Raw genomic sequence first — 27,849 nt, 5'->3', positions numbered from 1 at the left:
CTAAGTGAAAACTCTAATAGCACTTGCGAAAACGCAAGTTCTTCCATAAAACGCAGTATTGGTGAGATCGATACTCCTCCTTCAGACTCAGCAATTTCATCACAAAATCTGTTTGCAAAACCCAAATCTTCTAAACCAAAAAAACCGCGCTCATCTAAAGTCCCATCTACACGGGAAACTCTTGAAAATTTTATTGATAATCATACCCCACCATTCGTTTTAAATTACCACCAATTGTCCTTACTGATTGATAATGTCCAAGGCTCCCCCGACACTATTAGCGTCGTTAAAGAATTTACAACTGATATGCCTGGTTTACTCTATCTTTTACAAAGCAGCTATCAACATGCAAATGATAGATCTACAAAAACTAAGTTTACAAAACTTCAAAAGAAACTTCTTAACCATTTAGGGAAAGAGATTTCTGACTTAGACAGTGACTCTTCTGTAGATAATTGCTCAGTATCATCTAACTCCGAATCTGTTAACAACATTCAACTCGATACTTCAATGGAACATTGATGGATTTTTCCATCGTCTCCCTATGCTACAGCTTCTTTTATTCGAATATTCTACAGATATTATTTGTCTACAGGAGACAAACTTAAAGACCAATCAGTTGTACAATTCAAAACATTTCAATTGTTTCCGCAAAGACCGTACAGATGCAGGTCGTGCAAGCGGTGGTGTAGCGATACTAGTAAACAATCTTCTTTTCCGTTTACCCCCAGCATGTAGCACATTTTCAGCTGAACTCTACGCCATATACTGTGCTGTGAAACTTCTTAACGAGCTTACACTCACCAAAGCCCTGATCATAACAGATTCCCTTGGCTCTCTAAACTCATTAAAACACATTTTTCCGAAACATCCTTTTGAAAAGTTGCTAAAATACCAGCTTTCCCAAGCTCATGAACATGGAAGAAGCGTTCAATTTGTATGGGTTCCCTCACACGTCGGAATAACAGGAAATGGAGAAGCTGACAGGACTGCACGAGAGGCAATTTTAAGTGATTTCTCGGAGCCGATAGACAAGTGTGTCTCCAGTGACTTAAAAGCTTATTTTAAAAATAAAGTGTTGTGTTTGTGGCGAAATGAGTGGTCTCAATCTAATTCGAAGTTAAATAAAATAAAAAATAATGTGTCTCAGTGGTTTCCATTGTCGCGCAATAGACGAGAACAAATTGCGGTTGCGCGTTTATGTCTAGGACATACCAGGTTAACGCACTCTTACCTTTTCACAAAGACTAATCCACCTATATGCGATCAGTGTAACGTCCGATTAACAGTCGAACACTTTTTAATAATTTGTAGTAAATATGACCAAGAAAGACAGCGCTACAAGATCCCAAACGCTCTACCACAGGCTCTAGGTCAAAACTATTCCTGCGACAATATAGTTAATTATCTAAAATCCATAAACATTCTGTACAACCGGTAGTTGTTTACTTTTGTTATTTATATTTTGTTCCGTCGCTAATAACCTTTTGGTGGATGCAACTTTTTCTTCTAATAAAAAAATAAAAAAAAAAAGAAGACCGGGAAGACGACGCACGTCCTGGTTGAAAAATTTAAAGCAGTGGAGTGGAAAAACAACAATAGATCTCTTCAGAACCACTGCAGACAGAGTTTAAATGGGCCATGACGATCGCCAATGTCCTTAACCTTTATCGAGCGGTATAATTTTACACCGGTAACAGACGGCATAGGTACAATTGTGCCTGTTTACATTTTCTTAAAACATCCTTAATATAAAGGGAAATATTTGTTCGTTTTAAGATAATATTATTTAATACTAGCATAACCGATTAAGAAATTTTTTACTATTGCAATAAATAAATAATAATATTCGGTAATTTGTTCTTGTATGGATTTACAAACAAAGATTAGAAGCCGCTTTTAAGTGACCCTTCTTATCTATCGTAAATTATTGAAATTACTGTAACAATAAATCCGGAAATAGTGGTCGTAAACAAATTCTAGGAAGAATAGCATTGTATTGTATTTCAATTGGAAGATTTCATTCACTTTAAGTTCTTTGGTGCTTGCCAATACGTGTATACCTAAAAATTATCATGAGTTATAATGATTCTACATTTAGTTTGCCGACATGTTGACAAAAGAGCTATACGTAGAATCAACAAAGAAAACTTGTATGAGATGTGAAATATGGAGTCTCTGCCATTATACGTGCAGCAATAACGCAAAACAGCCGATAGGGCTGCACTCATACGAGATATCTGGACAATGCTGAATAAAACTGTGCAACAAGTCTACAAACCATCCCAATGCATAACCATAGATGAACAATAATTGTTTCTATCTAGAGGCCGCACAAACTTTACACAATATATATCTTCCAAACCCACTAAACATGGTATTTTGGGTTTGTAATGCATTAAATACCTTATCCCATACAAATTCACCTTTATATTTGAAAAACAGCATATTTATGGTTCCCGGCAAGTTAACGTTGGCGAACGAACAGTTTTGAATCTGGTCACGTCTTATAAAGATTCTGGGCGGAATGTTACCACAGATAACTTTTTACCAGTTTTGAACTTGCTAAATTCTAGAATTCATGTCATATGACGTTAGCTGCTCTTTTAGAAAAAATAAGAGATTTCTACTCACCAATATGAAAGTAAGTTAGAAAAGAGCTACATATTTTTTCCACAAATCTTGCATACAATCATGATGCTATTGTATGATCTTATTTGCTAAAGAAAAACAAAGCAGTAGTGTTACTCTCGTCCATGCATATAACAGGACAAGTAGCCGGAAATGATTGTGTATTAGAGTAAAATTAAAGAGGGCTTGATACCATGGATAAAATTCTGGGTGAGTATAAAATCACACGTCTAACATTGGTTTGGCTCTTGGCCTTTTTTATAATATGATTGACGTCACTGGTTTAGCATCCTACATTATATCGAGAGCACAATCCATTACAAAAAAAAGGACCAACGCAAGAAGTTTTTGAAGGATCTTTCTAAAGATCTTTGTCTTTCTATAGATACTCCTCCTCAAGTATCTCAGCATTCGTGGATCTACTCCAGTAACCGGAAGTTGGCATGTCTGTCAAAACGAAAGGAAAAAACAACCTAAAACGAGAAAGAGTTGTGTAGTATGTTTTCTACCTTAGTGTGACGACAACTCTTTCTCCGACATCTATTTATTGCGAAAATCAGCACTACCATTTATTTTTGTGTTTTGATTGAAATAAACTTTCACTGTTGTTTAATCACTTAAATACAACATGTCTGTATTGATATTTTGTAACATTTATTTAAAAAAAACAAGGTACAAATGTACCTATGCCGTCGTTTATGGGGGTAGGAACAATTTAAGCCCCCTGCTGCGAACTGAATAAAGATTTCTTTGTTATATTTGGCTCACATAATCTACCGGATAAATGTAGAGATTTCACAAAAGTTCAAGTCTCTATCTCGTTAACAAAAAAAGTTATCACAAGTTGAAAACTCAATAGTTACAATTGTACCTACGCCGCCCGACAAAGGTTAAAGGATAAGGCACATAAAGAAGAAGAAGTTAAATTAGGCAAGGTCTGGAAGATCGACGTTCTTTTCACCCCAATTTGCGATTTAGAGTTAGAGGTTTCTTGGTCTCTTCTTTTTGGCTGTTCGTATCCAATATTGGATCTGTGATTTCACCCTTTTCATGTCTCCCAAAAATGCAACTGCAGTATTTTTGGCATTGTTTCTTTTACTCTGTGGATATCTTCGTGCATTTTTATATGTCTTCTTGTGGTCTACAGGTATCGGATCCATATACATGTAATAATTTAAATTTTTGGGTTACATCCATATTCTTTCTTATACCTAATCAATACCGCCAATTTTCGTTGGTCATTTCTTGGATGTTCCAGGTCGCTATTGTTATATTGTTCCTTTTTTGTCCTTTTTATTCCTAATACTTTTTGGTATTCTTGCTTGTGTCGTCAGTTTATTAATACCTATCTTAATCGAGTTGGTTCGTTGGTTCTATGAGCAAATCGTCTTCTCTTAGCCGATTGCTGGTCGTACCAAGACTCTATGATTCTTTCATCCTAGCTTGGGACAGACAATAGTGTCGGAAGACACTTCCAAGCTACCCTCTATACTTAGTTATCACCTCCTGCACGACTGGCGAAATTTATGGTTAATAAGTTTATAGAGATGTGAAATTTTCTATAATTTCAAAACATTTAAAGGGTAAAATATGTAGAAGAAAGATAAAAAAGAGATGAATATAATTACAATATACAGTGATATTCAGAAAAATTTTCTTGGTTGCTAAGTATTTAATTATTTTTTTCTCAACAGCCAACCTTCCATCCAGTATATGGTACACATCCCAAGAAATCCATCCTAAAAAAGACAAGTTCTGTAACGCTCAAAGGTATCACACCTTTTTTGTCAACTAGTCCGACTTCGACTCCTTATACAACTGTTACTGGAGCAGAACATCGATTGAAATCAGCATTCGATGCAATATTCAGGTAAGACTCATTATTTGATTTGAGTATTAATTAAGTTAAAACTCGACTTGACAGACGTCCGTCAGTAGAGCAAGATTTCGTGGACATATTGGTTATTAGTGCACCCTAATATGTCTGTGTAGATTTTGGCATTGGATCCGACCATCACTTGTAACACCGTTGCTGTATCCTCTATTTTTTCATACTATCACGTTACAATTTTTTGTGATATTATACACGAGCGGGACACCCTCAAAAAAGCGCTTAGTTTTCGAGATATTGACCACGGAGGGGTGAATGGCTAATTTTAGTCATACTTTATATTTTCGAGGGTGCTGAAAACGAAAATGAGGTTTATTTTGAATTTTATGTGGGGGAACATTGTCAAAATCGCAATTTTAATCTAAAAATTAAAAAAAAAACAACGTTTTTTGTGTTTACCTCGCTACAACTCTGTTTCACTGTACTATCTTTTTCGGAAATTTTTTCAGTATATAGCTCTAACATTTCTGAAGACAAAGGTACCTGCTTTAAATTTTTATTCTTATCATGATAAAGGTTATGAATTTTTCAAATAAAAATGTGCGGATTTGTGCATTGTAAAGTTTAATCGCAAAAGTTGTGTGACGAAGTTTAAAATTTAGCTTCTTAATCATGTTTATTTGAAAGAAAAGAATACAAAGAAGTTTTCTGGTAAGTTTTAGATCAAAATTTTTTATAGAAATAAAATAGTGGAACTTTTAATTTCGACATTAGAAATCCCCAATATAACGCTTATTTTTTGAGGGACAGACAATCTAGGTCTAATTTCTCACCTTTAGTACTATCCTTGGTTTATAAGCTTTCATTTGACACCTTATTTGTCATTCTACCTAGTATAATGACGGAGAAGTAAACGTTCTTATTCTATTATTCTTGTAGGTACATTTAACATTGATTGAAATTATGAAAAAAATGGCATGGCAACACTGACGCACAAACATAAGATTCAGATGTGCGTTACATAGGGTGCACTAATATCCAAGATGTCCGATTTCGTGTAGAGATTCTTCATGTTCTCGGAAGGTATCCATTAACATCTGCTTTAAGCTTTTCCAATTTTACAATTTAACAATGTAAATTGAATTCTACATAGGTATAACCACTATTTGGTTTTGGGTCTATTTAGCAAGTACAAAAGTTCTCTGATGATGGGCTGATTTGCTCGAAAACGTTCGCTCTGAACACATTTATATAATGCGTTTGGATTCTTAAGAATTTTAATTAAATTATACCTACTACTAAGGAGTTTTTTACTTCAATGTTAAAGATTTTTTTATTCATTAAGTATTTGAAAAATAATACAGAATCTCCCAATCACCGTTGTCAGCGAAAAGTACGCTGGTATGCGCACTTAAAACTATTGGGGGCCACTAGTCACGAACTTTTCAACCTAATAGAAATATTAAAAATATTGAAAATATAAAAAATATTCCTGAAAGATATTTAAAATATTCCTAAAAGATAAAATAAAATAAAAATGTGTACCATTTTTATTCAGTTGCAATGAGAAGGAAAAATTGTCTTATTTTTCACTTAGAACAGAGAGCGCAAACCAGCACTCTAAATCGACGATTTTCGACTCTATTTGGAGTCATCATCAGAGAGGCGTAGGTTTGCTGCCCTCTGCCCCAAGTGACGAAACTCCGAGAGCTTATCCCCGCATTGCAACTGACGTTTATGGAGTAGGTGTCTAGCGACATCTGGCAACTGAAAGTCAAAATTTTCAACCTAATAGAAATATTAAAAATATTGAAAATATTAAAAATATTCCTAAAAGATATTTAATTGAAAACTTATTGGACCATTTTCCTGGTAACACCTCCATGGCTTCTAAAAATTGCAAGCCAGATGGATGCTGAAGCAAAAAAGACAAGAGGGAATTCAAAAACTTACAATTCACGACCCCGTCTGTTCAGCTGGTAAATTCCAACGGAAAATGGACCTAGTTACTGAAAGGAGTAAAACTAATATAAAATAAAATAAAAGAAATATATCTTTGTTGTAGTTGTACAGACAATCTATTATGCACTATTGATAAAAAATAAGATATCGGAACATCGGACGGAGCGGTTCCGCAACTGTCGGCAATTCGTTCTCTGAATGTAGCGCTACTTGCGGAACGTGTTACGGAACGGTCGCCATCACAGTGAGCTCTTTTTAATTCCGCTACTTCCGTCCAACGTATGCTACTTTTTTGAATTTGTCAATAGATTTATTGAAAGATGACGTCAAGTACTAATTATCAATTGGAAAAAAGCGCAGACGGTAAACAATCCCATGGTCTTTGACCATGATTATGAAGAAAAAAACAATTTATTGTGCTGAGGCAAGTATATAACCTCACAAAAAAGTCTGACCAAAAAAGAAAATAGGGGGAAGTACAATTGAATTCGTCCCATCACTGAACTCTAGGCCTGTTCAGTGAACTATCAGCTAACTTAGGTATGGAAGATGGCTGGTTATTTCGGTTCCTACATGAAACGGATTGTCAATGTATGTATGTGTATAACTATTACATTACGAAGAAAAGTACAAAGACACTGTTTGCATACTTTGGACAGAGGGAATCTAGAGTGTGAGATAGGTGAAAAAATAAGCATGTAAACATTGGTCGTATTCAGGAGACGAAAAAGTGAGGGAGCAGTTCCCGATGGAGCGGTACTAGTTGTGCACCTTACTGGGGTACAGGGAACTACTCCATCACTTTTTCGTCTCCTGACTACGACCAATGTTTATATGCTTATTTTTTCACCCATCTCACACTCTAGATTCCCTCTGTCCAAAGTATGCAAGCAGGATATCTTTGTATGTACTTTTCTTCGTAATGTAATAGTTATACACATCCATATATTGACAATCCGTTTCATGTAGGAACTGAAATAACCAGCCATCTTCAATACCTAAGTTAGCTGACAGTTCACTGAACAGGCCTAGTGTTCAGTGATGAGACGAACTTCACTCCAACTTTCACGTTTTCAGCCTCATCTATCTTCGGTCGACTCCAATTGCTCTTACGTTTCTAAACCCTCAGTTTTATGTTGGCTTTTCAGACAAGTACTCAGTCTTTTCGATCTTAAAGCATCCATTTATGCCTGCACTCTCTACAAAATTATGAACTGCATTACGAAACGTATAGCTATTATTTGTCATTCTACCTAGTATAATGACGGAGAAGTAAACGTTCTTATTCTATTATTCTTGTAGGTACATTTAACGTTGATTGAAATTATGAAAGAAATGGCATGGCAACACTGACGCACAAACATAAGATTCAGCTGTGCGTTACATAAGGTGCACTAATATCCAAGATGTCCGATTTCGTGTAGAGATTCTTCATGTTCTCGGAAGGTATCCATTAACATCTGCTTTAAGCTTTTCCAATTTTACAATTTAACAATGTAAATTGAATTCTACATAGGTATAACCACTATTTGGTTTTGGGTCTATTTAGCAAGTACAAAAGTTCTCTGATGATGGGCTGATTTGCTCGAAAACGTTCGCTCTGAACACATTTATATAATGCGTTTGGATTCTTAAGAATTTTAATTAAATTATACCTACTACTAAGGAGTTTTTTACTTCAATGTTAGAGATTTTTTTATTCATTAAGTATTTGAAAAATAATACAGAATCTCCCAATTACCGTTGTCAGCGAAAAGTACGCTGGTATGCACACTTAAAACTATTGGGGGCCACTAGTCACAAACTTTTCAACCTAATAGAAATATTAAAAATATTGAAAATATTAAAAATATTCCTGAAAGATATTTAAAATATTCCTAAAAGATAAAATAAAATAAAAATGTGTACCATTTTTATTCAGTTGCAATGAGAAGGAAAAACTGTCTTATTTTTCACTTAGAACAGAGAGTGCAAACCAGCACTCTAAATCGACGATTTTCGACTCTATATGGAAAGGTGAATCGAAAAGTGCAAATTTAGGAGGTAAAATAAACTTTCTCCTGTAAGGTTTAAATTTAAGTATGTGTTTGAGTAAGTCATTTAGAGGAAATGTGTACAATGACAGGCGATTCTGAAGAGCATAAGACCTTGCCAGGCGAGCGGAAAGATTAGGGGTTTTTCCTAAAATTGTTCTTTTTGCATCGAACAAATTTTTTTTAGGTTTTTTGAATCATTCCAAACAGAAAAGGTCTTTGGTGATTTTTCTCTTAAGTTAATAGTTTTTGTTATATAAGCGATTGAAAATTGCGAAATCGGCCATTTTTAACCCTAAATCGGACATTTATCTAAAAATTTCAAACTTTCCAAGGTAGGTAGATATTCTTTAAACATTGATTGATGAAATCCCAAAGAGTTTTTTGCAATACAATATCGGAAACGCCTTTGTTTTTTAATTGCTAATCAAGGGGGCGCGACACTGTAGTATAAGTGAGGACGTTTGAGTTGGCATAAATTCATTATCTCGAGAATTGGCAAATTTCAAGAGAAATCCTCAGACAGGTCGATTTTTATTTTTAAATTAGGACTTTTTGGCATATATATAATACTAGTGGCGTCATCCATCTGAGCGTGATGACGTAATCGATGGTTTTTTAAATGAGAGTAGGGGTTGTGTGATAGCTCATTTGAAAGGTTATTTAATTCTCTATTCACTAATATAAACATTAACATAATTATTTATACAGGGTGGACAAAAAAATTTTTTTTTTATTAAATTAACTTTGATTAAATTTGACAAAGAGAAGAAAATTTTTTTGTACACCCTGTATAAATAATTACAATAATGTTTATATTACTGAATAGAGAATTAAATAACCTTTCAAATGAGCTATCACACAACCCCTACTCTCATTTAAAAAATCATCGATTACGTCATCACGCTCAGATGGATGACGTCACTAGTATTATATATATGCCAAAAAGTCCTAATTTAAAAATAAAAATCGACCTGTCTGAGGATTTCTCTTGAAATTTGCCCATTCTCGAGATAATGAATTTATGCAAACTCAAACGTCCTCACTTATACTACAGTGATGCGCCCGCTTGATTAGCAATTAAAAAAACAAAGGGGTTTTTGATATTTTATTGCAAATAACTCTTCGGGATTTCATCAATCAATGTTTAAAGAATATCTACGTACCTTGGCAACATTGAAATTTTTAGATAAATGTCCGATTTAGGGTTAAAAATGACCGATTTCGCAATTTTCAAAATTTTCAATCGCTTGTATAACAAAAACTATTAACTTAAGAGAAAAATCACTAAAGACGTTTTCTGTTTGGAATGATTCAAAAAACCTAAAAAAAATTTGTTCGATGCAAAAAGAATAATTTTAGGAAACACCCCTAATCTTTCCCCTCGCCTGGCAAGGTCTTATGCTCTTCAGAATCGCCTGTCATTGTACACATTTCTTCTAAATGACTTACTCAAACACATACTTAAATTTAAACCTTACAGGAGAAAGTTTATTTTGCCCCCTAAATTTGCACTTTTCGATTCACCTGGTAGATACACGTGCACCGCTGATGCCTGCCAGGTCATGGTTTTTAGCCTTGGTGTGCTATGAATTATCACTAGAAAAATTTCTAGCCTTACAGGACGACCGTTAGTCGGAGGGTTCACTAGCTCTTAGACTACCATCTGAACCCACTCCGTGTTATCTCTGAATTCTGATGACGCCTAAAGACGTCATACCGTTACTACTGTCAGGTGCGCATGACGGATTCAGGCGTCATATGCGGATATGCACAACATTCCTTTAGAGGTTAGTATTTATTTGACTTTGCTTGACTAAAACAAGTTGTCTTTCTATTGAGTATGTAGATAAAAGTGTATTTTTAACGTCAGTTTAGATTCATATTATGAATGAAGCAATTCCAGGGCTATCTCGACCAAGACACCACAATGTAAATACAGCGAAAAATCGAGTCAGCACCCATGTCAAGTTAGGCATATTTCGTCAACAATGAAAGGGGTATAGTCTGTTCGCTAAACTCAGACGCAACTTTCTAGATATTTTAGTCGGTAATTTTGCCAATTTTAGTAAAATTGGCAAAAAATAATTACTAAATAGTTAATAATCACTAAATAGTTAGTAATTTCTCCAATTTTTGCAAAATTGGCAAAAAACAAAAAAATTATCGACTAAAATATGTAGCCAGTTGCGTCTGAGTTTAGCGAACAGACTATAATCTCGAATTATTTTAGCTTTCGCTGTCCTTCCAACAAGACTGTCTTTTGTGGAGCCAGGACCAGTCTCTTTTTATGCATTCATCTGGCATCTGCAATCTGTTCGATCGCCATGTTTAGTATATGTTTCAGTTCTTTCAATGGCTTCAGTTTTTAAATTTGCACCTTAGACCTTAGTAGGCTATTGATTATGTTCAAAATAAGAGAGCTAAAAGGAACTACAACGTTAACGGGATTTTATTGTCTCATATGGTCAACGGACATCTATGTTTGAAATAACCGCGGAGTGCTACCATTTAAATGAGTGCGTTTTTAAGAAAGGGGTGAATTAGTCCCTAGGCACAGGGTGAATTAGGGTGAGTTCCATTCACTTTTGGTACAAACACTTCTAAAGGAAAATTGTTCCAGGATAAATTTACTATCGAAATATCATATTTGTAAGTCAAAAGTATTTTTTTTACAAAAATACATTCAAAAGAAAAGCAAGAAAAAAACACAAAAGAAAGTAATTTTGTTTTTAGCCCCATAATTTCTTTCCACGTGGATATAGGTATAGGCATTGCTTCAGCAAAAAATAGCTTCCATCCTTCCTTTTTAAAATGACGTTTGGTAGAAGACTCTAGGATTTATAGTTTCCAAAATAGAATTTTTCAAAATTTGCCGCTCACAGAATGTTTGAGAAATTTGCCCCATTATTTCGCAAACATTGTTCTGTAACTTTTTTCTACGCATTTCTAGGTATATGCAATGGTACATTTAGTAAAAAGAGAAGTCAATTGCCTTAAAAATATGGTCTACTGTGTAAGGTCGTACGACTATTTTTAAACAAGTTATGCTTTTAATGATTTTTGATATTTTTTATGATTATTTTTTTAAATTTCTCATTATGACTTTTTTTCTTGTACATTTAAGTATATACATTTTAGAATAAAAAAAGCTTATTTTCTTTACTTTAGAATGTTGTATTGCAATCACCTCTAGGACTATTTTTAAACAAGATATCCGTGGGAAATCCAAGGGGATCCGTAATTTGAGAAAAAATTTAATTTTTTTTTTATTTTTTCAATTAGAAGAATATAATTGCATATTGTAACATAATTTTTAATTCCAAATAACTTTTCTTGATAACACTTTTCGATATTGTGGAATATAAAGGTACTTTACTCTTGAGCTAAATTCATATTTTTTAACATACCTCGTACACTATTGATAAAATTTTATATCTGATGATTACATCTTAGGTTTTAGACTATGCAGAGCATTTTATAAAGAATAATTTTTTTCATAAAGTTAATAATAAAAAGTTTTCCATATGGTTCCAACTTAGTGGGACCTATTGCATGTGTATATGTCAAACTATGAAAAAGCATATCTTGTTTAAAATAGACCTAGAATTTTTTACAATACACCATTTTAAAGTAAAGAAAATAAGCTTTCCTTTTTATTGCACAATGTGTATACCTATATACCTAAGTATACAATAAAAAGTTATAATGAGAAATTTAAAAATAATCGTAAAATATATCAAAAATCATTAAAAGTATAAAATTTTGAAAAACCACATCTTACTTAAAAATAGTCATACAGCCTTATACGATAGACCATTTTAAAGATAATTGACTTTGCTTCCTACTAAATGTAACATTGCATATACCTAAAGCTGCGTAAAAAAAAGTTACAGAACAATGTTTGTGAAGTAACAAGGAAAATCGCCCAAAATTGTTGTGAGTGGCGAAATTTGAAAAATCATATTTGGAAACTGTAAATCATACAGACTTACACCAAACGCCATTTTAAAGAGGAAGGATGAAAGTTTTTTTTCTATGAAGTAATGCCTATACCTATATCCCCGTGAAAAAAAGTTGTAGGGCAAGAAACAAAAATGCTACCTTTCGTGTTTTTTTCTTGCTTTTGTTTTGAATATATTTTTGTAAAAAAAAATATTTTTGACTTTAAAATGTGATATTTCGATAGTAAATTTAACCTGAAACAATTTTTCTGTAGACGTGTTTGTACCAAAGGTGAATAGAACTCACTCTAATTTGCCCTGTGCCTAGGGACTAATTCACCCTTTTCTCAAAAACGCACCCCTTTAAATGGTAGGACTCCGCGGTTTTTCTATATATAGAGTTCCAATGACTCTATGAAACAATAAAACCCCGTTAACGTTGTAGTTCCTTTCTAAAATACATAATCAATAGCCTATAGAGATTGTATTATATATTCTAAAGCATGAGATGCGTCTTTAAGAGCACGTAGTCTGTCATATCAAGAAACGCAATAAAAAGCTCATTTTTATTGAGTTTGTTTTAACAATTTTTGGTTTTCACCCAAAAGAGGTTGTTTGAAGATCCCAAAAATTATTTATCTGTTTTATTTATTTTAAAATATACTTTGACATCTTCCAATCTATAAATATCAAGTGTATAAATAAAGAATTATTATTTTACTTTATTAGAATATGTACAGTCGGAAAAATGAAATAATATCCATGAACGATCACATCAATCACTTATTTTGTATTTGCTGTCTTTTTCTATAAATAACAAACGTTTGTTATAGAAAAAGATAGCAAATACAAAATAAGTGATTGATATGATCGTTCATGAGTATTCTTTCATTTTTCCGACTGTATATTTTTCTCATTGGTAAGCCTCATCTATTTTTTTTTATTTTATAGGAGAAGTCACTTCGGCGGAAGCGATGAAGGGGGTTCAAGTAATTTGCTAAGATCCGGATCTTGGGGTCGAACACCACAAATTATTCCAATGAGTCCCCACAGCCTCAAAAAAGTACAATTAGTAAGTATAATTAGTAAGTCTATTAATTGCTTATTTTCTAAGTTATAATAGTCCAGGGCGCATCTGTTTCGAGATGAACGTTGAGAGGTGACTCAAATTTTTTTGCAGAGATTGCTTGAAAATAAATCAAATAATAATATTTGAGTTATCCTCCCTCTCAAAAAGGTCCGGAACATTGTTTAAATAATCAAAATGTCAAAAATTGAAGGAAAAATTCGAATTTTTTCTTCGTTTTTTGATTATAACTTTAAAATATATTTAATAAAATATTTCCGAGAAAAGTTGTACTGACATAAAAGTTGCGTAATTAAATTTCCTACAATACCGGGTGTCCATTTATATTTTCCGCCATTTTAACTGCCTATAACTTCCAAACGGCTCAAGATAGAAATATGCGGTTTTCGCTGAAATATTTTATTTTAGTAAAAGTTTTGTCTGAATGGACTGAATTATTGCTATCGCTTTCAAATACGAAAAGAAAAATGGCGGATTTTTGAAAAAAACGTTGTTGACTTTTTTTAATGGAACACCCAGTATATTTTTTTGTAAATTGAAAGAAAGGTCATTCACCTATTCAGCGATATAAAGTTTTTCAAAATCGGTTTTCAAATCACTGACTAATTAATTTTTAAAATGAGAGGTGCAACTTGGATATCACATACCTAAATAACATAATATGTGATTTCCATATTGCATCTCTCATTTTAAAAATTAATTGCTCAGTCATTTGACCACCGATTTTGAAAAAAATTTTATAGTTGGATAGGGAAATGACCATTTTTTCAAGTTTTTAGGTAAATGACCATTTTTTATGTCGCTTTTAAATAAAAAATGGCAGATTTTTGTAAAAAAATACGTTGTTGACTTTTTTTATTGAAACACCCAGTATATTTTTTTGTTGCTTGAAAAAACGGTCATTTACCTATCCAACGATATTAATTTTTTTAAAATATGTTGTCAAATGACTGAGCAAATAATTTTTAAAATAAAAGATGCAATGTGGAAATCACATAACATAATATCATTTTGCTTAGTTATGTTATTTAGGTATGTGATATCCACGTTGCACCGCTCATTTTAAAAATTAATTACTCAGTGATTTGACAACCGATTTTGAAAAACTTTATATCGCTGGATAGGTGAATGACCTTTCTTTCAATTTACAAAAAAATATACTGGGTGTTATATTAAAAAAAGTCAACAACGCTTTTTTAAAAAATCCGCCATTTTTCTTTTCGTATTTGAAAGCGATATAAAAAATTCAATCCATTCAGACAAAACTTTTACTAAAATAAAACATTTCATCGAAAACCGCATATTTCTATCTTAAGCCGTTTAGAAGTTATAGGCAGTTAAAATGGGGGAAAATATAAGTGGACACCCGGTATAGAATTGGTTAAAAATTAAAAAAATAGCCACCCTAGTTGCAAAATAGCAATAATTGCGAAAAAACCATACAAAAACAAGTATTCGAATTTTACGTTTTTCAACCATTTATGCTACACTTAGAACCTTCATATTTCACCCAGAAAAACTTTATGATACAGTAATATAATACTGTAAATTGCATTAAGATCGGTTCAATAGATTTGGCAAAATAAATTTTGCAATCCAGCTTTCGCAAACAAAATTCATTTTTTCAAAATGTTACAGGACTGAAAATAAAGCTGATAGCAAGTTGAATTTTTTTTGCTTATATAAGTGTACTGTACCTTTCATTTGCAATTTTCAAAATTAAAATCGATTAATTACCACGGCGTCAGAAAATTTTTGAAATAAACAATAATTTTTGGTGCTGCGCGCAGGACAGCGGTGTTCGATTCACACAAGTTGATTTCCACCAAAATTTCTTCCAATCTTTTTCTAATATATTATTTTCTTACTCTATATTTTGTTGTATTTTAATATTTTAATTCCACAAAAATCAAACTAATTTTAAATATTGTGAAATATTGTTTAAACAATTGCATATGTTTAAAAATAATAAACTTTTATTATTTTATATATAAATTTATTTATTTATATCGAAATGTGATATAAATTAAAATGTATCAATCATTATCAAAGGTCATTGGAATGCCCAATCAGAGCAAACTATCCGCTGTCCTGCGCGTAGCACCAATAATTATTGTTCATTTAAAAAAAATTCCTGACGCCGTGGTGTTAATCGATTTTAATTTTTCAAAATTGCAAATGAAAGGTACAGTACACTTCTATATGCAAAAAAATATTCAACTTGCTATCTGCTTTATTTTCAGTCCTGTAACATTTTGAAAAAATGAATTTTTTTACGAAAGTTGGATTGCAAAATTTATTTTGCAAAATCTATTGAACCGATCTTAATGAAATTTACAGTATTGTTTTACTGTATCATAGAGTTTTTCATAGTGAAATATGAAGGTCCTAAGTGTAGCATAAATGGTTGAAAAACGTAAAATGCGAATACTTGTTTTTGTATGTTTTTTTCACAATTATTGCTATTTTGCAACAAGGGTGACTATTTTTTAAATTTTTAACCAATTCTGTATTATAGGAAATTTAATTACGCAACTTTTATGTCAGTGCAACTTTTCTCGGAAATGAATACTTTTAAAGTTATAATCAAAAAACCAAGAAAAAAATCGAATTTTTCCTTAATTTTTTGACATTTTGATTATTTAAACAATGTTCCGGACCTTTTTGAGAGGGAGGATAACTCAAATATTATTATTTGATTTATTTTGAAGCAATTTCTGCAAAAAAATTTGAGTCACCTCTCAACGTCCAAATGTACTAATATTTTTACAGATGCGCCCTGGTCTATAAACATAAAGAGAAATCTGATTCACTTTTGAAGCACCAGTTTTAAAACAAGCACCTCTTCTTTTGCATCACAAACTATTTCCAAATCAATCCCTTTAATTGTTACATCAAAAAACAAAAGATCTTAATGATACCTCATATTTAGTTCTTCCCTTTTTTCTTGACGTGAGCCTTCCAGCGTAGTTTGGCATCTAATGTTATACCTAAATACTTAGCAGTATCTGCATATTATTATGGTACGTGGATATTATTGATTATATCTTGTATATATTGTATTTTTTTGTTGATTTTTAAAATGAACAAATTTAGCTTCATTCAGCCTGATTCTCCATTTTTGTGTCCATTTATCCCTTGAGTTAACTGACCTCGTTAGTCGCCTCTTCACCGAATACCAAATGTTGAAGTCCTCAGAAAAATGGAAAAGGAAAAGGAAATCATGAATACGATTAAGATAAGAAAGTTACAATATCTCGGTCACGTTATGAGAGGGGATAAATATGTGTTGCTGCAAACCATAATGCAAGGAAAAATACTGGGAAACGAAGTATTGGAAGAAGACACATCTCCTGGCTCAATAATCTGAGAAAGTGGTATAATTGCAGTTCCGTCGACTTGTTTAGAGCTGCAATCTCAAAAGTAAAAATAGTAGACCTGGATCCCGCGTACCAAAAAAAAGTTGATTAATAGCAAGCTGAAAATTTGTTAACACCTTAACGGTGTCTAGTCGGACAAACTTTGATGTATGGGAACACTGGAGCAGGGGAAGTTTTAATTTTGGAACAGGTTAAAAGTCTGGAACGTCAGACTACGAAAACGTTCCATGTATTTTGTCGGACAGAACTTCCAACTGATTTGTTACCATTTAATTAAACTCTCATGCAAAAATCAGCCTGGTGTTTATCACCAACTGGGCCATTTAGTGAGTGGAACACGAAGAACATGTCAAATGACAGGCATCATGTTGGTTAGTAGTAGCAGTCTGACTTTTGCAGTCCGACAAAATACATGGCACGTTTTCGTAATCTGACGTTCCAAATTTATAAACTGTTCCAAAATTAAAACTTCCCCGGTTCCAGTGTTCCCGTACATCAAAGCTTATCCGACTAGACACCCTTAAGCTATTAACAAATTTTCAGCTTGATATTAATCAACTTTTTTTTGGTACGCGGGATCCATGCCTATAGCTGTGATGATTACCAACCTCCTTAGAAGAGACGGTACCTAAAGAAGAAGAAGAAGAAGAAGAAGAAGAAGAAGAAGAAGAAGAAGAAGAAGAAGAAGAAGAAGAAGAAGAAGAAGAAGAAGAAGAAGTCGCCTCTTCAAAAGTCATCATAAGCAAAGGTAACTGTGTTGTCTTTCAGTACAGGCTATCACAATTACTTAGTAGGTATAGCAACTGACCCAACATATCTACTGCCTTGCATGTGCAACTTCAAGGATGACAGTTGAACAGACTTTTATTTCTTCTAGCCATCTTTCGATAACACTTGTGATTCTGTGCGCCTGGTCGATTGTTGAGTGCTTATTCCTAAACGTGAAACATGAATTGATGTGTCGGAGCCAAATTTTTTCTTCAATAATTGGATTAATTGACTTGACGAGAAGTTGCTCAAATAGCTTTGATATCACATGGAGAAGAAGTGACGAAACCTCATATACTAGTTTTCTTGATGTATTAACTTTAATGACAATGTTGTTTGATTTCTATTTTTTTTTAATTACGTTTTTTAAATTTTAGCCCAAAGAACGTGTATGTGATATGAGTCCAGAAGATCAAAAGAAATGGGAGGAGGAACAGATGTCACTTCCCGTCGAATTCATTTGTCATATAGATCCAGCTCCCTTCCAGCTAGTAGAGAGAACATCTTTATTGAAGGTTCATTCCATATTTTCCATGGTGGGAGTCAACCACGCGTACGTTACAGCCATTGGAAAACTAGTCGGAGTAGTGGGCTTAAAAGAACTCCGCCAAGCCATAGAAGACGCCAACGCAGGAAATCTTCCAGCTACTGTGGTGGACATTAATGGTGGTATTAGTGTGAATGATATAAGAGACGTGGAAGCTAATGAACCTAGCGTTACCAGCAATTTGATGGGTAAAGATTCAGAGTCGAAAGTGTAGTGTGAAGTCAATTTTGTACAAAAATTTTGAAAATATTTTTTTTTATGAAAATATTTTCTATTCTAGTAAAGACATCGGTACATATAGGATTTTTGTGTTGTATCAAGTTAAGTCAATCAGTAATCACGGGGATTATTAAAATATTTTAAGTATTTCATCAAAAGCATTAAGCTAGACAAGGTCACTAGCTGTTTTAATAACATGGAGAAATATATTTTGAATAACAACATAATAAGCACTATAATAGGGCTACTAGGTACTATTTAGTACTAACATACTAGCTACTATATAAAGAAGTTTACACCTATACCTATTGACTTACATGTTATTTAAAGTAAAATTTTATTTTGAGGTTGCAGTCATTAATTTAAAGGGTACGATAAAAGAAACTGTTAATATCGAACTTTAGAAAAAATGATTTGCTTCATCAGGATATATGCTTAAATCAGTTTATAATTATTTTATCAGTAATTACAATGAAATTAAGACCAAAAAACATTGTATCAACAAGCTTAAAAAGTTACACGTCATTATATAAATTGGTCGTCCAGAAAGTAAAGAAAGTTTTGGCATATTCAAGGGCCATCTCATAGCTATTCGGACTTTGGAGACGGCTGCTCTAAAGAGTTTATTTGATGTACAGGGTTATTCACTATATATTGACCCCCTGTAACCTGCTTTATTTACAGAATTAGAAAAAAATGTAAAATACAAAAGTTATTCGATTTTTAAATTATGATTTTTTTGACATATGTATATCGTACTAGTGACGTCATCCGTCTGGGCGTGATAACGTAATCGACTATAAACAGCTTCTACACGCTTATAAATGTCGATAGGTGTTTAAAAACCGAATCACACTTCTTACTACTTCATATTTGGCGGTAATGCGCAATGCGCAATCATTCTCTTCTTTCTGAACGACTTCGTAGATATTTAGAATATCTAAGATATTTTATAAAGATTCGCAGAGGGAACATGTTTCGTTAGTATTAGTACAAATCGACATATATTCGTTAGTATTGTAGCGACTGGTATAAAGAATATAAGGCTGTGAATGTACCCGTGCGGGTCTTTTTTCTGCATATTTTATTACAATTATTATTTTATTTACATGCAAATAATTTCAAACTTTACTAATTTCTTAAAAACTGGGAGACTACATATTTATTCATTTGGGAGAGTCGTTACGTTAGTCATACAATTAATTCAATACCAGTTTATAATACATAAATTGATACATAATCAGATTAACTTCAAAGATTACAAATAATCGACTTACGATTTTGATTTTAACAATATTACGTATACTAAAATCACAATAAAGATGCCCTAGAAATAAATAAACCAAGACATGTACAAGGAGCACTCCCGAATCATTATTTGTATATAAACTTTATAAATTATTATTTGTAATTTACAATGTATACAGGGTGTTTGGTAAAGAATGGACCCTAGCTTAACCTTAGATTCCTGAGCCTAAAATAGGTCGATTTAAGCTAACTTACCTTAGTACAAAAGTTGATAATAACCTAAATACAGGGTGTCAAAATTAAACTTTTATTTTATTTATTTTTGAATATTTCCTGACGCATGGGACAACAACACGAAATTTGGTAGGTGGTGCTGGTATTGTACAGTCTACTAAATTATGTTAAATAAACGTTTCTGGCTAATACCAGTGAATGATTGACCCTTCCCAAATTCTACGCCACTGGCGGAATTGCTATTTTAGTGCAATTTTTTTGTTCTTCAATACTTTCTATGTAAAAAAATACTGTTTATTCGTAACGATAAAGCCATTAGTTTTCGAGATATTTGAAGCTAAAAACGAAGGAGCATAATACATTAATCAAAATAAGTGTACCTTTTCATTTTTAACTTCAAATATCTCGAAAACTAATGGCTTTATCGTTTCGAATGAAGAGTATATTATTTGCATAAAAGGTATTGGAGAATCTAAAAATTATGCTAAAATAGCAGTTTCATCAGTGGCGTAGAATTTGGGAAGGTTCAACCATTCACTTTCCCCTGTCGTACGCCTCTGGTATTAACCGCAAACGATTATTTAACATAATTTGGTAGGGTGTACAGTACCTACACTTCCTGCCAAGTACCATAAGGATATATGTCAAATAGTTTTATAGTACCGGGCACACATATTTCTTAAAGTTTTAAATAAAGAATAAATTATTGAAAAAAAATAATACTTTAAAATAATTTGACATATCCGTGTGATACTTGACAGAAAGTGTAGGTACTGTACACCCTACTAAATTATGTTCAATAATCGTTTCTGGCTACTACTAGAGGCATACGATAGGGGAAAGTGAATGGTTGACCCTTCCCAAATTCTACACCACTGATGAAACTGCTATTTTAGCATAATTTTTAGATTCTCCAATACTTTCTATGCAAATAATATACTTTTCATTCGTAACGGTAAAGTCATTAGTTTTTGAGATATTTGAAGTTAAAAATGAAAAGGCACACTTATTTTGATTAATGTATTATGCTCCTTCGTTTTTAGCTTCAAATATCTCGAAAACTAATGGCTTTATCGTTACGAATGAAGAGTATGTTTTTTACATAGAAAGGACTGGAGAATCAAAAAATTGCACTAAAATAGCAATTCCACCAGTGGCGTAGAATTTGGAAAGGGTCAATCATTCACGTTTCCCTGTCGTACGCCTCTGGTAGTAGCCAGAAACGTTTGTTTAACATAACTTAGTAGGGTGTACAGTACCTACCAGCACCACTTACCAAATTTCGTGTTGTTGTCCCATGCCTGTCAGGAAATATTCAAAAATAAATAAAATAAAAGTTTAACTTTGACACCCTGTATTTCGGTTATTATCATTTTTTGTACTAAGGTAAGTTAGCTTAAATCGACCTATTTTAAGTTCAGGAATCGAAGGTTAAGCTATGGCCCATTCTTTACCAAACACCCTGTATACATTGTAAATTAGGATTTGGGAGTACTCCTAATAACATTCAACGTGTCTTGGTTTGTTTACTTCTAGTGCAACTTTATTGTGATTTTAGTATAGATTTATATCTTTAAATCGACTTTATATATAAAGACATTCATTTGTACCTATTTTACTTAACCATAAGTTATAAAAATGAATACTAACGTCTATTCTAAAATGTTTTAATTTATTTTTTAAGGATTTTATAAAATTAGGCTAAAAACGTATACTCGCTCTTTGGACTTAAGACATTATTTTTAAGTAAAAAACTCCTTTACAATAAATTTGAAAATTTTTATACTTCTATAAACTGATCAAGTTTTATAAAGCCAGTCAAATACGAATTAGACTAAAAAATAACACTTTATACATAGATTTTAATAGAAATCAAAAAACTAGATTTTATACAGGGTGTTTTATTAATGTATTCAAATTTGTAAATAAATTTAACGAGCTGTAATATATTCTTTAGTTAAAACTGAAATTAATAGCAGAAATTCTGCTCTAATACTGTGTGACGTCATAAACTGTTTTTCGAAATTAACTAAGTGGACAATAATTAAATTTAGTTACAGTAAAGTTGTGGTAATATTATTGAAATTGTCTAAAAGTATTTAAAAAGAGTTTTTGATAAGGTATGGTTGGTTGCATATATTGAGGAAACTCATAGATACCTAAAAACTTATAGACATTATGGTGAAGATATTAGAATTTAATAGTAATTTACAGAATTTAATAGTATTTTCTATCAACTTATATCTTCACCATAATGTCTATAAGCTTTTAGGTATTTATGAGTTTCGTCAATATATGCAACCAACCATATCTTATCAAGAACTATCTTTTTAAATATTTTTAGACAATTTCAATAATATTCTTTCATTACAATTACCACAACTTTACTGTAACTAAATTTAATTATTTTCCACTTAGTTGATTTCGAAAAACAGTTTATGACGTCACACAGTATTAGAGCAGAATTTTTGCTATTAACTTCAGTTTTAACTAATGAGTAGGGGAAGGGTGGGCAAGTCGACATACTCGAAGGTAAAATCGATTTATTTTGAAAAATGTAAAAGGTAACACGAATTAAAAAGCGCCATAATACAAACAAAACATTCTTTTTTAATATTTATCAAGTGAAAAACAAAATCAGAACTCCATTTTAAAACTGTAAATGTAAAACAAAAAAGAGACAAATTGTCATCTTGCCCTACCCTAGAGGGCAAGACGGCATATACGTGGATTTATACATAAAGTGATCAATTATCAAAACATAATTCGCAAATAAAGTTCTTAGCCTTCATTGATAGTCCTGCACACTCTGCATGAGCCCACATTTTACACATTTGGCAACGTAACCAGCCTTCTTGACATTTGGATAGGCTATATAACTCATTGCAATAGAGGCATGCGCAATCATCGTCGTCGTCCTCATTAAAGGGCTCTTCATAGTCTGATTTATTTTCATAGATTTTAACTGCCGCACTTCGTTCACTTTTTCTTAATTTTCCGGTTCTCTTATCTCGACAATCTTTTTGAGTGTCTTTATCTCCACATTCTAAGGTACCATCAAACACATTTTTCTTTACTGAGTTTTGCTTATTCCCTCTTACCTCTCTCGCTTTCTTAATATTCTGTTGTTCGCGAAGACTCTGGAGGTATGGACTCGTGGTAAGAACATCTTGGTAACTATTGGCCTTTCTTCTTCTGGACTTTCTTGCATTTCCCTGAGGAAGAGGTGAAATTTGCAACAAAACGTTTGTGACGTTATTAGCTGAAGACTCTACACGTTCATGTTGCTTTGTATTTACTGTTGTAGATGACTGCGGATCTTCTTCATTCAAATGTTCTGCTGCAGCGAAACATGCACCCGGATTAAGGGATTCAGTGTTTGCATTATCGGCCTCAAGTGGTACGTCAGTTACTGTGCTGGGCAAATACATGTGTTCTGGAAATATATCCGGGTTGAAAGGTGAGATCCCTGTTGCTTTGAATCCGCTTAAAGCTATCGTTGGTATTGCGGTTTTATTGTAGGCGGAAGAAAAAAGCGAGGCGACCTGATAAAAAGTGATGACACGACTCGGATTTTCCTTCAACCATTGAGTTGCTGCTGCATCGTAGTAGTTACTTAGTGGCCCGAAAAAGCACACATCGAGAGGTTGGAGACGATGTGTGCAATGTGAAGGCAAGCAAAATAGCACCACTGAATTGTTTTTTGCAAGTTCCAATGCTTCTAAATTTTTATGGCTGACATGCCCGTCTAAAATTAGCAGGGCTTTGTTTTTGGTGTTCGGTCGAACATGTTTAATAAAGTGTTCCATCCACTTTAAAAATAGTTCCCCGGTCATGTAACCTGATTCATTGTACAAACATAAAGTCCCAAGGGGCGCTCCGTCGTATAATGTTGGATTGAATTTCTTCCGAGGAAAAATTATAGCAGGTGGAATATAAGTTCCCCCTGAACTCATGCACGCTACTACAGTTGAATGTACTCCCCTTTCCCCGCTGGTGATAGCACCCACTTGTTTCTTTCCTTTTAGCGCAAAAATTTTAGAAGTATTTTGTACAGTTGTCAACCCTGACTCGTCCATGTTAAAAATCATACTTTTGTCGATGTCTTCATTATTTATTACGTTACGTAGATTTTTAAAAAAGGTCTTTACTTGTGGTTTGTTAAAACTTTCAGCGCGTGCCATTGATGTTGCCTCTGGCTGACGTAAAGATATATTCGGATGCCTTAGTCGAAAAGAGCGTAGCCAACCTTTGCCTGCAATTTTTTTCGTGTTATTGAATTGATGTTTTAACTTCATTCTCACTGCAAATTCATATGCCAAAATGCGGACATCTACGGTCGTTAAGCCAAAAAATCTGGCTTCCAGTGCTAGCATATGCTCCACTAGAGCCTCTTCTAGTTCTCGATTTAAGGTTGTTTCATGTCTGCCAAGATGCTTTCTTGTACCAACTGCTATTTTATTTCGATTCATGGCACGGCGGCGAAGTGTTGCCTGGGGCACTTGGTAATGCCTGCTAGCCTTTAACCAACCCATGCGCTTTTCCGCTACAGCCTGCAACGCTCGCTCCATGTTCTTCTCATTCCATGTCCCTCTATTGGTTTTTCTTTTATAATTAGAAACCATCTGTAAATAAAAACAGCAGTTGCAAATTTTAGGTCATAAAGGCCAAGGGCGGATCTATGGTGGGACGGGGGAGGAGCAATGGGGATAATTATTCCCCCAGACAGGTCCCACCATAATTTAAATGAATGGAAAAAACTGGATATAAACACTATAGGTAAGAGCTTAAAAATATACTAAAAAATATATAGGTACCCATGTTTTTACTTCTATATTAATAGCAAGTGCCCAAAACATTAGTTGAGCATTTTATTTTAAAGGATTTTTGGATAAAAGTTGAGCCCAGAGTTTTTTTACCCTCCCCCAGTAATATTTCATAGATCCGTCCTTTAGAGGGCAAGATGACACAGCTATATTTCAACTTGCCCGCTAGCTCGGTGATCATAACATGAAAGCATGGTCGGATAAAATATAACCCTAAGAGCAGTTACAATATCCTAAGGTAAAGATTAGGAACGCCCTTTTTATCTCCAAAATAAATCACGACAAGAAATGCTACGATGGCATAAATATATAACGAAACATATGGTACTTACATTGGACCAAGATACAACAATGACACAAAAACGTAAATATTTTTTTAAACGTACGGAGCATCCGCACCCAAAGACTATCAAACGATTACTGTGAAGGAGTAGATTCTAACGAGCGTACGGACTGAACGAATAATGGACTAGTTTTCGTGGTGGGGGCAGTGTGTCGTCTTGCCCGGCTATGTCAACTTGCCCACCCTTCCCCTATATTACAGCTCATTAAATTTATTTACAAATTTGAATTCATAATAAAATTAATACACACATATTTTCAATATGTATGTATACACCGTTCTTAGGCGTCAACGCCCTTCGGTAGGGATCTATGGGGGAGTATCACCTATCCGCAAGCCCTTATCCCTTGCCGTACTACTCCCTCATAGGTCGATCAGATGCCCGCATATTCCAGTGTAAGCGCCAGATTCATATTTAGAATTTTATACTGACGCGTTAGCCTTTTTGTTTTTCCGATGGCCTGGGCTGGGCTTGAACTCACATACCTCACGGCGGAGTGAAGTGTGGGTCAGCCACTAGTCGCACTGAGCTATCCGATCGACATATTTTCAATATCCTTCAGCCATCCGATATTTTCAATATACCAATTAAAAAAAATAGTAATTTTCCTTATTAAATTTTCGGATGACAGACGAAAAACCACCTACTTGTGACATCTTGTCGTACATTTCTGGCACCAATCGATCTAGCAATAGGGCTTTTCATCGATTGTCCTTTGTTTCCAGCTTCTGTCAGGTGTCACATAATATTAATATATCTACGTCCATACGTCTTTGGTTTGTATCATTGGCAATACCAATAACGTATGACGTAGATATATTAATATTAGATGACACATGACAGAAGCTCGAAACAAATGACTGTGAATGAAAAGCCCTATTAGTCGGTCGTTAACCACTACCATGTGCAATTTTCGAGCAAGGATGAAGTACATTCACATTTTAATTTAAAAATCTTAAGGCATCGGCTTAATGTCGACTGCTCTTTAATGTCTAATGTATCAATAATGTAATTTAGAGGTTTTTACACATATTAAAGTGGCTCGTTTTAATTACTTGTACACTGGACGTAAGTAACCACATTTTCTATTTTGTCAACTGTCAAGATTTCAACCTTTTGCTTTTAATTTAAGTGGTTTACTTATTTCCAGGTGATGGTCAGTTTGACCGAAAACGTTTTGTACAATTTCCACTTCCTTGTGGATAAATTTTAAGAATTTTAATAAATTCATATACCTATATACAACAGAAGTGTTACTTCATTCGACGTTGAACAATTATTCAGTTAAAAACTAAAATATTTGACTGGCAGTGAGACAACAAAATTTTCAAGTCTAGATTAGTTTAATTAAGGAACTAGAATTAACTAGTTAGATTTTGTACATAAGTAGGCCGCTACGACAGTGATAGATTTTTTCTAAGATACTATGTTATTTGTTATTATGATATTGTTAATTTTTTTTTTGTTACTACGAACAAAATATAAATATAAGTGATATTTTTGAGTTGTGATCAATTTTATGTATTGATATCTATTTAGGTTCGAATAAATTATGCTCCAAACTTTTGTTTATTGTTTTTTTTTATACCTACCGACATACATATACAGAGTGTTCCAACGAAAATTTGAAAATTTGACCCCCCCCCCCAGATACTCAGAAACCAAGAGTTTTTTATCTTAATCTTTACAAATTACTAATTTGTATATTTGTAATGGAAGGGGGACGAATTTTTATGCAAAACGAATGTAACCCCCTACTGCCCCACATCAACTCCCAGTTTTTTATGAATAGCACATAGAGTTTATGAATTACATAGAATTTATGAAAGGTAATTTTTTTCTTTATACGACCCTCTATTTTTTTTTAAATTGCATGGTAACTTTAAAGATAATTTTCAATTTAACTAATTTATAAAATTTATAATAAATTTAATAAGTCCAAAATTAACTTCAAAATTATTACGTAAATTAAATAAAATAGAGTGTCGTGTAGAGAAAAAAAATTACCTTTCAAATGGTGCACCACTCAACCACACTTGCTATTTAAAAAAAAAAAAGAATGTGTGAGTACTTTGTACGCACGTAAGAAGTTATACTCCTTCTATTATAATATAATCTAACTTCATATTATGATTTCAACGAAATCAATATACCTATCTACTTTAACAGTTTTTTTGTATTGTATTTAAATACAGGGTGATTGATTAGTAGGGTAAAGCTCAATAGCTCCGCTATAGTAATAGATAGCAATAAAATTTTAGCCACCTTTGAGCTTCACATTACAAAATTAGTTAGAATGTTACAGGGTGTTCGATAACACAGTGGCAGACCTAAATTATGTTTTTTTTAATGAAACACCCTATATTTTATTTTACATTCGAAATCCTGTTAACTTCTCCATCACAAAAATATAAAGGTTTGTTATGTTATACAGGGTATTTACAAATTTATAACCAATTTTATATGAAAATCGTAACAAGTTCAACTCCCTGTATAAATAAAAATAAGCAAAACAACAATGGTTTATTAATGCCATATTTTTTAACGTATTGTCAAAATTTTCAAGAATGGTCGATATTGCTAATTTTCTTTATATCAAATACAGGGTGAGTCAAAACGCAAGTACATTATTATCTCAGTAATTTTAAGTGGAACATCCAGTATTTTATATCAATGTTGAAAAGTACCATTACCGTACTTTAATTTTTAGATAACATTCCCTATGTCTAAATTTATTAGATTTCGAGATATTTTCATTTTTCAATGGACCAGTAGCGTGGCCACCCAAACCACCA

The 27,849-nt window shown here is 33.1% G+C and overlaps 1 protein-coding gene across 3 annotated transcripts in view; it reads left to right on the top strand.

Moving 5' to 3' along the window:
- Positions 1 to 26,620, top strand: part of LOC114326014 (chloride channel protein 2) — a 251,418-nt gene extending 224,798 nt beyond the window's left edge. For all 3 annotated transcript variants that reach the window (XM_050647860.1, XM_050647862.1, XM_050647861.1), the window contains exons 15-17: positions 4,326 to 4,501; positions 13,353 to 13,473; positions 18,014 to 26,620. In XM_050647860.1, the coding sequence (XP_050503817.1) occupies positions 4,326 to 4,501; positions 13,353 to 13,473; positions 18,014 to 18,397 (681 nt within the window). In that variant the 3' untranslated portion in view covers positions 18,398 to 26,620. The remainder of the gene's footprint in view (positions 1 to 4,325; positions 4,502 to 13,352; positions 13,474 to 18,013) is intronic.
- Positions 26,621 to 27,849: the final 1,229 nt, after the last annotated feature.

Source organism: Diabrotica virgifera, chromosome 3, assembly GCF_917563875.1.
Source record: "Diabrotica virgifera virgifera chromosome 3, PGI_DIABVI_V3a".
NCBI lineage: Eukaryota > Metazoa > Arthropoda > Insecta > Coleoptera > Chrysomelidae > Diabrotica > Diabrotica virgifera.
The sequence above is the reverse complement of the archived record's forward strand: the minus strand, read 5'-3'. Positions and strand labels throughout refer to the sequence as shown.